Source organism: Stegostoma tigrinum, chromosome 1 (genome assembly GCF_030684315.1).
Source record: "Stegostoma tigrinum isolate sSteTig4 chromosome 1, sSteTig4.hap1, whole genome shotgun sequence".
Lineage (NCBI taxonomy): Eukaryota > Metazoa > Chordata > Chondrichthyes > Orectolobiformes > Stegostomatidae > Stegostoma > Stegostoma tigrinum.
The window spans coordinates 189,169,405-189,185,843 of NC_081354.1; the positions used below are offsets into that span (position 1 = coordinate 189,169,405).

The following is a 16,439-nucleotide window of genomic DNA, read 5'->3' on the forward strand; positions in this document are numbered from 1 at the left end:
ATAAGCGCAAGGTATTGCATTTTGGTAAAACAAAGGCAGAACTAATACAGTTAATGATATGGCTCTGGGTTGTGTCAAACAGAGAGACCTAGTGGTTCAGGTACATTGTTCCTTAAAAGCTGTATCACAGGTAGACAGGGTGGTTAAGAACTCATTTAGCACACTTGCCTCCATTGGCCAGTGCAATGTTCATGGGAGTTGGGACGATATGTTGAGGTTATACAGGACATTAGACACTTTTGGTGTGCTGTGTACTCAGAGGATTCAGAAAAACATTACAGGATGTTGGTGGGACTGGACGGTATGAGCTGATTATGCTGGGACTTAGGAGATTGAGGGTGATCTCATAAAGGTTTATAAAATCATGAGAGACATAGATAAGGTGAACAGCAAAAGTCTTCTCCCTAGGGTTAGGGAGTTCAAAACTAGAGAGCATATTTTTAAGGTGAGAGAAGAAAGATTTAAAAAGGACCTGAGGGACAATGTTTTCACACACAGGGTGGTTCACATGTGGAATGAACTGCCAGAGGAAGTGGTAGATGCAGGAACAGTTACAACATTTAAAAGACATTTGCACAGGTGCATGAATGAGAAAGGTTTGAATGGATCCGAGTCAAAAGCAGGGGCTAGTTTAGTTTGGGAAACTTGGTTAGCATGGACAAATTGGACCAAAGAGTCTGTTTCTGTCCTGTATGACTCTATGACTTTTTCCTCAATTGACAATATATTCAACCCAAGAATCAGGCAAGTCAAGCTTTTCTCAACTGTTTCCAATGCAAGTATATCCCTCCTCAAGTATGGAGACCAGAACTAAACACAGTACTCCATATATGGTCTCACAAAAGCCATGTTGTGTCTTAGAAAAATTTCCCAATGCATATATGTCATTCACTTTGCAATAAAGATTAACATTCCACTTGCCTTCCTCATTAATTGTTGGAATGACATGCTAACTCCTTGTGATTCATTTGAAAGGACACTCAGATCCCTCTGCACTGCAGCAGGCTACAGTCTCCCAGCATTTAAATAATATGCTGCCCTTATGTTCTTCTGACCACAGTGGACCAGCTCAAATTTTCCCACATTATATGCCATCTGACAAATTTTTGCTCACTCTTTTTTACCTGACCTTTGCAGACTCATTGTATCCTCCTCACAACCAAATTTCTATCCTTTGATGAAAACAGAAAAAGTTCTGGAGAATGTCAATAAGTCTGAATATCTGTGGAGAAAGAAACAGAATTAATATTTTAAGTCCAATATGACTCGAAGCATCTTACAAATAAACTGCTTAACATTCAGCCTGCCTCAACCAGCCTACTGACATGGTGTGATGTCCTTCCTTAAGTCCCAGCTCTACTCCCAGACAGTCTGTGTTCTCCTCTCCTCCTCCCTCAGCAGACATACTCAGCAGTCTCTCTGCAAACTCCTCACTCACTCACTCATTCACTTACTCACTCAACAGCTCCTCCATAACCCCTCCCTCAGCCGCTCAGCAGCCAATGTTACAAATTTCCTGTTCCCTTCATTCAAGTGCCAGACCCTCACTCCCTCTCACCTTTCCCTCTGACTGACTTGGACTGACCTGTAAACCCTGATTCTGGCCTGTCACTGTGCACCTCCCCCACCCAAAATGACACTTCTGCTGCACATAGTTCTACTTCACCTCAGACACTGCTTGACATCATACAGCCACCCACCCACCTCAGATAGTACCCGACCTAAACCAAGGCTTTTCACTCGGACTCTTCCCCCACTCCTCTCTCTCCTGTCATTCCTTATCCCCCTCCTTCCTCCCTAACCCCCATCTTGAAACTTGAACCTTTTTTTGTTTCCACAGAATCCTTGTGCCCAGAGGATTCCAGGTCGTGCACTATAGTTCCAACGGAAGTCTAGTGACAGAGATGGACACTGAACTGGTGAGCAATCTCTTCAAACTGAGACTAGACTGAAGCCCGTTGATTTTTGTATATATTTTATGTGGATCTGTTTTGCTTTCTCTGTTGTATTTTCGCCAATCTCCACTCTGGTGGGTCTCTGGAGCCCCAAGGCTGTGAAGCCATTCCCACCGTCGATTCTTAAGGTATTACTGGAGGCACTGTGTAACAGCTGGCTATTTCCATCACTGGCACTGCAGTTTTGCTTGTTTATTTATTTTGTTTTCTTATAAATTTTACACACTTATCTATTTGCTTGCAATTAATGCCACCTATCTTTATGTTATTGACACACTTGCATATTTCATTTTCTATCCCAGCAGTTCTGCTGTTAATAACATTGACTTGTTGAAACCTAATACAAAAGCTTGTACTACACCCCACTTCATGTTCCTGTTTCTTGAGCGACTCTGCCCCCATTGTCAGTGAATCTTCATTCCCCAGTCTCCTCTCTCATGGACTCATTTGCTATCTTTCTTACACTTGTTCCCTGTGCATAATGCCAATGATATGTGGAAGAATTCCTGATAATGAGTTTGCTTCAGATGTGCATTGGGAGATTTTCTGCTGATGTTTAAACATCTACCTGCAGCATCACTGTTACTATGAAGGTTCTGTCAGAGGATTTCCCGGATCCCAGGTCTCTGCCAGTATCTGCTCGGGACTCAGGTAAAAAAAAAGTCAATAGTTCATGATCAGATAGTTACTCATTTCAATGGCACTTGGGTTTTTAAAAAAAAGCCATTTATGGGAAGCAGGAGTTGTTGGCTGGACTGGCATTTATTGTCCGTAGTTGCTCTTGAGAAAGTGGTGGTGAGCTGCCTCCTTGAGCTGTTGCAGCCCACATGCTATGGGTAGACCCACAATTTCTTTAGAGAGGGAGTTCAGGGATCTTGAATCAGGGACAATAGAACTCAGAGATAATAAAGTGTAGAGCTGGACTCGGATTCTCCAGCATCTGCAGTTCCTATTATCTCTGATACAATAAAACTCAGGATTGTTGCAAGTCATAATTGTAGATACCACTTCACTTTTGGACTGTGCATTTAAAAAATAGAAAAAACACAGCTTAAAACCAAGGAAACTGAGGAATATGACGTTATAGTTTTAAAAATGAGTCATTTGAATCCATCATGTGTTCTATCTACAATGTTTTATTCAAACAGTGTTGGAGAGGTCAGACATTTCAGCTGTGTGCGTGTTTTTTTCAGGACAGCTTTGCCTATAGACAGGCTTTTGATTGGTTTTTTAACTCACCAAGTTGTTGTGAGCTCAGGAGGGCTCAGCATGATGACACCCACTTGGTTGATTGACTGGACCTCTGTACCTGAATAATACAGGGAGAAGCCTCCAGACTGCGAAGTGAAAGCTCCTCAGTCCGTCTCTCCATCTCCTGATTGGTGAAGTAAGAAAAAACTCTGGTAGCTGTTCGCAGTCTCCATTTCCCTCTAAACTACTCTTTACAAATTCCATTGTTGAAGGATGACAGGAAAAACCGTCTTCGGTGGAAAGGTGAATCTTCAAGACACCAAGAATCTGCGTACTCACACCCTTAAGTGCCCATCAAAGAGTCAAAAGAAATTGAGAAAAACTAAAAGAGAGCAACTCAGTGAAATCTGTGGTCCAGATACGTGGCACAATTGTGCATCTCTGAAATAATGCCTGTGTCTTGTTTTCACTTTTTGTGTGTCTGTGTGTAAATATATGGGAAATATAAAAAAAGGAATGGAGTTTATGTTATAGAGTTATGAGTTAATAATTCATTTTCTTTTTGTTGCTGGATAAAAGGTTTCATGATAATAAATGGTTAGTTCCTTGTTAATGGATGATGCAATGTGCATATTCTTTCAATTTGAATTAGCCAGTAGGTAAATTGTCCGGCTCAGTGCTTTGATCAGATTTGTACAGCATGTGATATCTATAGTGGATCTTGATTCCCAGTGCTCGGCCCCAGAGAGTTGTGAGACAATGGTGAGTGGCTTGGGGGAGAGCTTGCAGGTGGCGGTGTTCCCAAGTATCTGCTGCTTTTGACTTTCTAGATGGTAGTTATTGTGGGTTTGAAAGGTGCCGACTAAGGAGCCTTGGGGAATTTTTACAGCACATCTGATAGATTGAACCTACTGCATTACTGAGTGTGGATGCTGGAGGGAGTGGATGCTTGTGGATGTGGTGCCAATCAAGCAGCTGCTTTGTCCTGGATGGTGTCGAGGTTCTTGAGTGTTGTTGGAGCTGCACCCATCCAGGCAAGTGAGGAATATTTCTTCACAGTCCTGACTTGTGCCTTGCGGATGGTGGACAGGGTTTTGGGAAAGAGGAAGTGAGTTACTTGCTGCAATTATCCTAGCCTCTGATCTGCTGTTGTAGCCACTTGTTTATATGACAAGTCCAGTTGAGCTTTTGGTCAGTGGTAACCCCCAGGATGTTGATAGTTGGGGATTCAGTGATGGTAACACCATTGAATGTTAAGGGATAGTGGTTAGATTCTTTCTTGTTGGAGCTGGTTATGAATTGTGCTCCTGAGAAGCTGCTTGGCCTGCTGTGTTCATCCAGCCTCACACTTTATTATCTTGGATTCTGCAGCATCTGCAGTTCCCGTTATACTCGTTGACTTGGGTTAAGGCTATTCATTGAGTAACTTTTTTTTAAAGACACTATGGGACTTGAGCGTGATTGACTGGATCAGCATGTATTGCTCACCTCTTGTTGCCATTGGGATGGTGGTAGTGAGCTTTGCTGGGATGCATTTATTCAGCAGAGTAGTGGTTCCGTTGTGGATTTAGTAATCATTAGGCTGAGATTAAATGCCCAGAGGGATGAGTTTAAATTCCACCATATTAGCTGGAGAAGTTAAATTAACTGAAATGTCTGGAATAAAAATAAACTAGTTACACTTAAGAGGGGACAATGAATGCTGGCCTTTCCAATGATTGCCATGACCCTTCACTAAAGAAAGATTCAGGGTAGATGCAGTTAAAATGTCTCCCTATTGGTGGAGGCTATAACGAGAGAACATCATGTCAGAATACTGGGGGATGCTACTTAGGACTAAAATGAGCCAAATACTTCTGCTCAGAGGGTTGCAGATCTTTGGAATGCCCTGTCCCAGAGACCTGTGGAAGCTCAGGCATTAAACTTGTTTAAAATAAAGATTGATAGATTTCTGATTACCAGTGGCATAAAGGAATGCAGGGATACTGTGGGAAAAAGACTTTGATGTGGATGGTCAGCCATGAATAGTGAAGCAGACTCAATGGGTTGAATCCAATGCTCCTATAAATTCAAATCTGTCCTGGAACATGCTTGCACAACAGCATATTGGTTAGTCATGATGTAACTATAATGAGAAGAGTTAGGGTTGTTAAGGATTATTTGCTGGGCTACTCTGCTGGGAAATTATTCACTCAACTAGTCGCTCAGGGAGGCAATGGCCTAGTGGTATTAACACTGGACTGTTAATCCAGAGACCCAGATAATTTTCTGCGGGCCCTGGGTTCAAATCCTGCCACAGCAGATGGTGGAATTTGAATTCAATAATTATCTGGAATTAAGAGTCTAATGATAGTCATTGTCAATTGTTGGGGAAAAACCCATCTGGTCTCACTAATCTCTTTTAGGGAAGGAAACTGCCATCCTTACCTGGTCTGGCCTACATGTGATTCCAGACCCACAGCAATGTGGTTGACTCTTAACTGCCCTCTGGGCAATTAGGGATGGGCAATAAATGCTGCCTGGCCAGCGATGCCCTCATCCCGTGAATGAATAAAGGAAAAAAAACTGGACATTACTCAAGAGTTGGTTATTTTTCACCAGGATAAGTAAGTTTTCCCTTTTTCTCTTTCAGTGCTCTGATTGTTTTCAATCATCGAACTTACGTAATTGAACGCCTTGAAGGGGACAAACTTAACCGACACTTATTGTACAGACCTGAAGATCTCACGTCAGTACCAAGTAGCTGTGGAGTCAAAGATACCTCTCTTGAGTTTATCCTCAACCTTCAGCATTCACAGAGAGTGAGTAGTGAGCAAAGCAGCTAAGCGACTAAAAATGACAACTGATTGTAGCATCCCAGCAGGCCAGTCAGCCTGCGGCAGAATTTAATCTGCACTCAAACAAAACCTCTGAACCACATTAACCAATTGTACTTTACTTTATTGATCCTTTTCTCCAACCTAAACTGGAATGTTGACAGATCTCTTTTCGATCTCTAACTTTGGAAATGAATCCAGATGAGATGGACCTCACAATGTGTATGAAACAGATTTACTATATTTTATTCCAGAACTTAATGTGATCACATCCCCACTCCGGTTCACAATTTCACATGAGAAGAGGTAGTGTTCCACAATCTATCCCCGCAAATGACGTGGAACCATATATTATTTCAGTAGGATCACCTGCCTTGCTCTTAAACATTAGTGCTGCACAGCTTCAGTCCAGCAATTAACCGAGTAATTATCCTCTGATCAACCTGCAATTGAGAACACTAGAACTGTATGCAAAATAACATGCATGGGCTTGACAAAACCTGTAAATTTGTAACAAATTTTGTGCTTTTAAACCCCATTTCCCTCACAGTAAAGGCTAATGTTCCTACATGTGAACATTTTGTGTTTCATGTATGAAGCATCCAGATTCTTCTGCTGTGCATTTTGTTAAGGTATCCCCGCCTGCATCCTGTAAAAATCTACCTTGAGAATCCTGATTTCCTCAGCATTTGACGTTCTTTAGTGACTTTATTTCGTGTATATCCTTTTGGTGCTTCTATTAATTTAGAGCATCACTCTTCCTTGTGATGTCTGGTCTGCCGAACTGTCCCATTACTGTAAATAGTGTCATGGAGATATACGACATGGAAATGGATCCTTCGGTCCAACTCATCTCTGCCGACCAGATATCCTAAATGAATCTAGTCCCATTTGCCAGGATTTATCCCCTATCCCCCTACACCCTTCCTATTCATATACCCTTCCAGATGCCATTTAAATGCTGTAATTGTACTAGCCTCCACCACTTCCTCTGGCAGCTCATTCCATACACACACCACCCTCTGTGTGAAAATGTTGCCCTTAGGTCCCTTTTAAGTCTTTCCCCTCTCACATTAAACCGATGCCAAATTGTTTTGGACTCCCCTACACTGGGGAAAAGATCTTGGTTATTCAACCTATCCATTCCCCTCATGATTGTGTACACTTCTATAAGATCACCTCTCACCCTTCGACACTCAAGGGAAAATAGCCCCAGTCTATTCATTCTCTCCCTGTAGTTCAAACCTTCCAACCCAGGCAACATCCTTGCAAACCTTTTCTGCGCCCTTTCAAGTTTCACAACATCCTTCCTGCAGCAGGGAAAGCAGAATTCCATGCAGTATCCCAGTAGTGGCCTAACCAATGTCAATGTTCAACTGCAACATGACCTCCCAACTCCTATACTCATACTCAACGTACTGACTAGTAAAGGCAAGCATACCAAACACCTTCTTCACCACCCTGCCTATCTGCAACTCCACTTTCAAGGAACTAAGCATCTGTACCCCAAGGTGTCTATGTCTGCAACACTCCCCAGGACCTTGTATAAGCCCTGCCCTGATTTGCCCGACCAAACTGTAGAACCTCCCATTTATCCAAATTAAACTCCATCTGCCACCCCTTGGCCTATTTGCCCATCTGATCAAGGTCCCATTGTACTCTGAAGTAACTTCCTTCGCTGTCCACTAATCGTTCAACATGTTTCGTGTTTGCTTATTTTCTTTGAGACTATTACTGCCAATGGTTTCCAAGGAATCAAGAAGCCCTAGCATAACCAGAATCAATGGGAGTCATGGGGGTAAGCCCTCTGCTGTTTGAAGTCATACCTGGCACTTAGGAAGATGGTTGTAATTGTTGGAAGTCTGTCATCTCAGTCAGGGACATCTCTGCAGGAGTTCTTCAGCATGATGTCCCAGGCTCAACCAGCTTCAGCTGCTTCACCAGTGACATTCTTTCCAGCGTAAGGTCAGAAGTGGGGATATGTTTGCACAATGTTCAGTATCATTCGTGACTTCTTAGATTCTAAAGCAGTCCATGCCCAAATGGAGCAAGACCTGGACAGTATCCAGGTTTGGACTGGAAAGTGGCAACTAGCATTCGTATCACACAAGTGCCAGGCAGTTACCATCTCCAACATAAGGCAATTGTTTGAGGAAAGTGTGTAATGAGGAGAAGTGTGGCTGCTCTGGATTTTATTCACTCATGGGGATGAGTGTGTCGCTGATTAGGCCAGCATTTATTGCCCATCCCTTGCTGCGCTGGAGAAGGGAAACCCGAAACATAATGCGTCACTCCTTGATATTCAATAGCATTGTCATCACTAAAACCCCCTCTAGTGACATCCTGGGGGTTTCTATTGACCAGAAACTGAATGGACCACGACTAGCCACATATAAATACACAAAAACAGAAATTGCTGGAGAATTTCAGCAGCTCTGTGGAGCAAAAACTGAGTTAATATTTCAAAAATCTGGTAATCCTTCTTCAGAAGTACTGTGGCTACAAGGGCAGTTCAGAGACTAGAATTCCTGCAATAACTCAACTCCAGACTCCCCAGAGCCATTCTACAATCTGTGAGGTGTAAGTCAGGAGTGTGGTGGAACATTCCTCACTTACCTGGATGGTTGCAGCTATAATGCTACTCAAGAAGCTCAACACCATCCAAGACAGCCTGCTGAATGGCACCATATCCACATACATTCACTTTCTTCATCACTGATGCCCAGTTGTAGCATTGTGTACCATCGACAAGATACATTGCGGAAATACACCATTCTCAGACAGCATCTTCTAAGTCCATGACCACTTTCAGACTAGAAGGACAAGGGCAGCAAATACTGAGGAATGCCACGACCCTGGAGGTTCCCTTCCAAATTGGAGAGGGATGGCACGGTGGCTCTGTGGTTAGTACTGCTGCCTCACCGCGCCAGGGACTCGGGTTTGATTCCATCCTTGGATGACTGAGTGGAGTTTGCACATTCTCCCCGTGTCTGTGTAGGTATCCTCTGGGTGCTCCGGTTTCCTCCTGTGGCCCAAAGATGTGCAGGTTAGGTGGATTGGCCATGCTAAATTACCCCATAGTATCCAGGGATGTACAGGTTTGATGGATTAGCCATGGTAAATGTAGGGTTATGGATTAGAGTTGGGGCTAGGTCTGGAGGGAATGCTGTTCAGAAGGTGTGACTCAAGGGGCTAAATCACTTGCTTCAGTACTGTAGGAATTCTATGATTCTGTGAAATCATTCACCACTTTCGTGGTAATATATGGCCGTTTCTTACTTCTGCTGAGTCAAAATTATGGATATACAAACACCAAATAAATTGCCCCTTCTCAAGGGCAACTAGGGATGGACAATAATAACTGCCCCAGCAAGCCGCACCCACATCCCCAGGAATCAATTAAAAAGAGGCAGTCATCTTTCTCCTGACTATGCTCAGACTCCTCACACAATTGTAGAAAGTTTTATGATTGTAATAAACTTTGCAATTTCTTTTTGTACTTTATTTTTGTAACTGTTCTTTGTATTTCTTCTATTTGCTTTTCCAAGATTTATGCTATCTTTGATTTTCTCTCTTTTGTCTGGGTGGGGGCCCTGAGACCCCTGCACTGTGGCCAGAACATATCTGATGTGCTTGTTTTATTGACACAGGTCAGCACTGTCCAAGACATTGATGTGGCTGACTGATGTTTGTACTTATTAACCACTGTTAGCATAGCAACCCTATATAAACAATAGGTGAGCTGTCACCAGTTGGAGACATTGAAGGTATATTGTTCACTGTAACTTTTATGGCTTTCTCACTTGGATACAAAGCAGACATGGTTCTGTGATGATGCCAGTAAAGTGGATGGCCCTGTGCCCATCCACCTCTCTGCAGGATGTTGAGTAAACTGATAAATTGGCAGGAATTTTCCAACTTAAGTAGTAAAAGATTTTGTGATTGACACTGAGATAACACACCAAAAAAAAAATTGCTGGGGAAACTCAGAAGGTCTGGCAGCATCTTTGGGCAGAAACTCTGCCCTCTTCCCACAGATGCTACCAGACCTGCTGATTTTCTCCAACAATTACTGTTTTTGTGTCTGATCTCCAGCACTCACAGTTCTTTTTTTAATTTTAGTTGAGATAACAAGCAAGTCTGTCTGCTTTTATGGTAGTATTGAGTCAACACGAGCCATCATGTGACTTCTGGGAGCCACCTTGTACAATTTTGCGTCCAATTTTGTAAAGACAGATCACGTTTCTGACTCAGCTTCTGTGTTGTTCCCTTTCAACCAGGAATCTTTTACAATTTCACCTCAAACTGACTGAGATTTTGTCCTTTTCCAGGTAAAAAGGGATGTCTTCAAAGAGACAAGATATCTAGAGATAGTGTTCGTGGCGGACAATGCATTGGTGAGTTTCTGAACATATCTTCTTCAGTGGCTGAGGCCTAACTAGGACTGACAGTACAGAACCAGGAACTAGACTGGGAAGGAAGGAGAAGAAACAGGAGATGCAGATTAACGTCACCCTTTGGTTTTTAAAAGGCTGAAGAGCGTGGAAGGGAAGACCAAGGGCAGTTGACAAATTCCATCATTTCTCATGAAGAAAAACAAACTTGCTGGAAAAGCTCAGCAGGTCTGGCAGCAGCTGTGGAGGAGAAAACAGAGTTAACGTTTCTGGTCAGGTGACCCTTCCTCAGAACACCATCACTTCTCATAATCATTCACTTGATTGCATTTTGTGAAGAAGTGACAAAGGAAATTGAAGAAAGCAGAGCAGTAGACGTTGTCTACATAGACTTCAGTAAGGCATTCAACAAGATTCCACATGATTAGCAAGGTTAGATCACATGGGATTCAAGGAAAGCTAGCCATTAGGACATAGAGATAATGGGAATTGCAGATGCTGGAGAATCTGAGATAATGAAGTGTGGAGCTGGATGAACACAGCAGGCCAAGCAGCATCTCAGGAGCACAAAAGCTGACGTTTCAGGCCTAGACCCTTCAACAGAGAGGGGGATGGTGATAAAGAGGGAGAGAGGAGGAGGTGGACTGAAGATGGAGAGAAAACAAGATAAGTGGAGAGGAGAGTATAGGTGAGGAGGTAGGGAGGGGATAGGTCAGTCCAGGGAAGATGGACAGGTCAAGGAGGCGGGATGAGGTGGTAGGTAGGAAATGGAGGTGCGGCTTGAGGTGGGAGGAAGGGATGGGTGAGAGGAAGAACAGGTTAGGGAGGCGGAGACAGGCTGGGCTGGTTTTGGGATGCAGTGGGGGGAGGGGACGAGCTGGGCTGGTTTTGTGATGCAGTGGGGGGAGAGGAAGAACTGGGCTGGTTTTGGGATGCAGTGGGGGAAGGGGAGATTTTGAAGCTTGTGAAGTCCACATTGATACCATTGAGCTGCAGGGTTCCCAAGCGGAATATGAGTTGCTGTTCTTGCAACCTTTGGGTGGCATCATTGTGGCACTGCAGGAGGCTGCTCAGGAACCAGTTTTATGACCAAGAGCGTATACTGGGCAGGAGACAAAGTATAAACTCATTGTTTCTGCAGTTTGTAGTTTGTTAGGAAAACAGAGAGAGTGAGTGAGAAATCAAGCCAAAAATGACAGGTTAACTGTGTGATCTGATAGTTACATAGTCACTAAAGCGAGGAGTATGTATGAGCGAGTGTCAGCCATGATGTTTTTCAGCTGTGGGCAGCATGGCTTTGTTGGTGAGGGGCAGTGCCGGATTGCCATCTCTTGCCTGGGTACACTGTAACCTCTCAAAGATGGCATGGGTGCAATGGATGTCAGTCTTTGGCAGATATCTGGTTGTTCTGGGAATAACATGTGTTAAGATGGGGCTAAAATCAAATGAGAGGGATGCAGTGGCGGGGTGGGGGGGGGTGCGGCGTCATGGTAAGTGGTTAATGAGGTTGGGTTTGGTAAGATAATGCAGAGAAATCTCACCAGGCCTCTCAGTGAAAAACTCAGCGTAGTTTAGACTTAACCAAAAACAGATTTAACCACATGCTCCTTTCTAGCATCTTCCATTTGATAGGTACTAGGCTAAGTGGCCTACAATTATTCAATTTTCTGCTTCTCTCCTTTCTTGAACAAAGGTGAAATATTGGTTATTTTACAATCTGCTGGCACTCTTCCGGAATCTAAAGCAGTTTTGGGACTTGTCAGCCTTTAGGCCCAATAGCTTTCCTATGCTTCTCAATCTAGTCATGGTTATTGTTTACAATCATTCTCCCCATCACCTCTTAATTTTCAGCTACAGTTAGGAAGTCTCCTGCTGTGAAGATGGACTCAAAACACTTGTTCAAAACCTCTTCCATTTCTTTGTTTTCTATTATTGCTTCTTTTTCTATTATTGCTCCTTTCTGGAGGACCATTAGCTTTAGTTGCCCATGTCTTATTCAAATACTTATAGAAACTCTTACTATCTACATTTATATTACTCACCGGCTTTCTCTTATTTTCTCAAACTTTTTCTGCTTCTTTATTATTCTTTTACTTATACTTTACCGATTCTTAACATCTGTTCAACCCTTTGACCCGCTACTAATGTTTGCAGATTGGTATAGTGCGTCGTTTTATTTAATACCATCCTTCCTTATTTGGTCATGGCTGATGCATCCTTCTTAAGGAGCTCCAAATAATGGCACAATGCCTGCTTTGCATCCGGCGCCCATTCCATAGATTGCTGTTGGTCCCAGATTCCTACTTCATTCTCCAATATTCACAGCCTAAAGATTGTTAGCAAGAGAGCTAGGAGTAAGATGTGGAGAAACTTCTTTACTCAGAGAATTGCGGGATTTGGAACACATTGCTGGGAGAGTGGTGGAGGCAGATTCCATGACAAGTTTCAAAAGAGAGCTGGATATATATTTGAAAGGGATGAAGTTAGAGAGCTGTAGAGGTAGGACTGGAGAGTGGGGCTAGCTGTGTAGCTCTTTTGGGAGCTGGTGCAGGCATAATGGGTTGAATGGCCTCCTTCTGTACCTTAAAATTCTATGATTCTAATATTTTTCCATGAACCAAATCTTCAGCATCTAAAAACATGAAGCACCATTTTGCAAGACTTTCCAACCAAACCACAGCATTCTGGAGATTTGAACTTCTGCTTTGGTGGGGGGGCAGTACCAAGGGGACGGTAGATCCAAGGCGCCCAGGCTAACTGCCTAGCCCTCTCCCCCAGGGGATGAATGCCAAGAAGTAATGGGCTCCTGATCCCAGTTTTGAGTATCTCTCAGGTGTTGTGTGTCCGTTTATAAAAAGGCAAGAGGGAAATTGCGAGGAGGTGAAGTGGTGTCCTTACAGATTAACAGTTACATCAATGACCAGGAACTGTTGTCCTCCAAGGGCGAGGTGTCGCATGCATCCTGTCTCCACTAGATGCTCAGCTTGTTGCTTGTACGCTGAGTATGCAAGCCTCATTTTTTTTTGCCAGACGCGGTTGGTCAAAACAATGAACTGTGGATCAGGTTTTGGCAGTATTCCTGTACATGCTTGCTCCCACAGCAAACTGTTGTCACAGCCTCTTCTTGGCCATGGGCAAGGTCTGTGGTCTGGTGGGAGTCGGATGTTCCTCCTGATGTAAGCAGCAGCATATCCAGGTTGTGTTTTGAGAACAATATCCCAGGTCTCCTGGCTGCTTTGTGTCTGTAGTCATTTGATGACTATTTGGGCTTTCAAGTCTATGCTGGCTGTATGCAGGGCAATCCAATCACTCTCATTTCTACACTCATTCCCTGTCGCCTTGCTGTTTAATCGTCTTCAAGTGGCCATCCAGCTCCAACTTGAATTGACTGATGGTTCCTGGTTTCATTATCCTGAAAAGATGTGAGTTGCAGCTCATGAGTAAACAAACTCCCTCCTCACCTTCCCAGACTGCAGCTGCCCAAAAACATAAACTCCCAGTGTCACAACCAACAGGAGAAGCATGCCAGAAATCAAACCTTGCTATTCCCAGAGTTGTCACAAGAGTTAAGGATTGTAAAAAGGATTTGGGATTCCCCAATTTACCTACCTTTTAGATGCATGTTGACAGAAGGCAATGGCAGGGTTTCTGTACAGAACAAGAAAGTTTATTTATTACAAATAACTACACTATGGCTCCTTTATAAACCTCTGCTTAAGCATGTATGTGCGCGTGCGTGCACAACACACACACACACACACACACACACACAAACACACACACACACACACACACAAACACACACACAAACACACACACACACACACACACACACACACACACACACACACTTTCACACACACGCACGCATGCACACACAAACACACACACACACACGCACACACACTCGCACGTGCCGAACAATTGATTGGCCCCTGTGGACAGGATTTGCTGAGATGGTCCTTATGCCAATTAGAATGTTGCTTCTCAGTCTTCCTTCTTTGGAAGCTTTCGTTGGTTTGCGGGAGGCACAGGGAGGGTGGTTTGCACTTAAAGGATGATTCTTGACTGGTTAATTAAAAATCACTACTTACCGCAACTGCTAGAAGATAGGTAAACATTTTTTCAGATTTAAACTGAGTTTTCCTGCAGAGAACAGAGAGAATTCCTGAGAGGGTGTAGATCAGATGGCTTTTCAGAACTTGCTTATAACTATCTGAGAACGAATGGCATAGTTATTGACAAATAGAAAGCCTTTTTCAACAAGAGCTATTCACTAGTCCACAGATCAATCAGCTACCTCTTGCTGGCCAAAACCTTATTTGTGGAGTACCTTCTGGCTCTAGCTCAAACAAACTACACTTTAACTACTGAGTTCTGAGGAAGGGTCACCAGACCCGAAACGCTAACTCTGATTTTTTTTTCTTCACAGATGTTGCCAGGCCTGCTGAACTTTTGCAGCAAATTCTGTTTTTGTTGTTGTTGTTGTAAAATCTATATGGGTTGAATTGTCCAAGAGGCAGAAAACGTTAGTGGGGATGGTATATGTGGTGTGATGTTGGGGACGGTGTTTAACAGGAAGTCAGAGATGCATGCGGTAAAAGGAAATCTGTAATTATGGGTGCCTTTAATCTGCATATAGATTGGGCAAATCACTTTGGTCACAATACCATGGAGGAGGAATTCCCAGAGGAATTCCTATGAGATGTTTGCTGGACTAATATGTTGAGGAACCAACTAGAAAACAGGTTATCTTAGACCGGATATTGCATTGCTCTACAGACAAGGTTTTATCTTTCTTTGCAAGTGAAGAAGGAGACCCTGTAGAATGGATATAATGCTATAAGAAAGGAATAATTGATATTGTAGTTGTGAGATACACCTTGGAGAGGAGTGACCACAATATGATAGAATTCTTCATCAAGATGGACAATGAGGTAGTCGATTCAGAGTATGGTCTTGAAACTGAATAAGAGAAACTATGATGGTATGTGCCATGAGTTGGCTGTGACAGACTGGGAAATGTAACTGAAAGGAAAGGCAGCAGATAGGCAATGGCAAACATTCAAAGAAGGAATGGATGAGCTAAAATGTTGTTCACTCCCTGTATAAGAGTGCAAAGTGACAATGGCCAAACCATGGCTTAGGAGGGAAGTTGGAGATAGTATTAGATGCTAAATGCCTGCAGACCTGAGGATTGGGCGCAGTTTAGAAGTCAGGAAAGTAGGACCAGGGGATTGATAATGAAAGGGGAGAAAAGTGTTTGAGAATAAGCTCACGGAGAATGTCAGAACTAACTGTAAAATATTCTATAGTTATGTAAAGAGAAAGCAATTGGTGTAAACTAATGTATGTCCCTTACAGTCAGAAATGGGGGTATTTATAATGAGGAAGAAAGAAATGGCTGATGAATTGAAATCATACTTAGCTTTTGTCTTCACAAAGGAAGACATGAATAATGTAGCAGAAATATGGGGAACACAGAATTTAGTGAGAGGAAGCAACTAAAGAAATCTGTATTGATAAAGACATAGTGTTGGGGGGATTGTTGGGACTGAAGGCTGATTAATCCCCAGATACTCTACATCCCAGAGAACTTAAGGAAGTGGCCCTAGAAGTAGTGGATGCATTGGTGGCCAGCTTCCAAGATTCCTTAGACTCTGGAAGAATTCCTACAGATTGGAGCGTAGCTAATGTAACCCCACTATTTAAAAAGGGAGATGGAAGAAAACAGAAAATCACAGACCAGTGAGTCTAATGTTGGTAGTAAAGAAGATGGTAGAATCTATTATCAAAGATTTTATAACAGAGCACTTAGAAAACAGTGGTAGAACCAGATAGGATCGACATTGATTTACAAAAGCTAAATATTTAACAAACTTACAGGAGTTCTTCATGGATGTAACTACTAGAGTTGACCAGGGAAGCTAGTAGATATAGTTTATTTGGACTTTCAGAAGGCTTTCAACCAAAATCCCATTTAAGACATTAGTATATATTTGAATGGCTGTAGATTGGGGGGAGGGAATGTTCAGTGAGACCTGGGTGATGTGCACTAGTAACTGAAAGTAAATACACAGGCG

General features: G+C 43.0%; 1 protein-coding gene across 1 annotated transcript in view; it reads left to right on the forward strand.

The window, feature by feature from the left end:
* Positions 1 to 16,439, forward strand: part of LOC125456083 (disintegrin and metalloproteinase domain-containing protein 12-like) — a 223,160-nt gene that overhangs the window by 16,322 nt on the left and 190,399 nt on the right. The window contains exons 5-8 of the mRNA XM_059650791.1: positions 1,841 to 1,919; positions 2,530 to 2,606; positions 5,779 to 5,947; positions 10,294 to 10,359. Of these exons, the coding sequence (XP_059506774.1) occupies positions 1,905 to 1,919; positions 2,530 to 2,606; positions 5,779 to 5,947; positions 10,294 to 10,359 (327 nt within the window). The 5' untranslated portion in view covers positions 1,841 to 1,904. The remainder of the gene's footprint in view (positions 1 to 1,840; positions 1,920 to 2,529; positions 2,607 to 5,778; positions 5,948 to 10,293; positions 10,360 to 16,439) is intronic.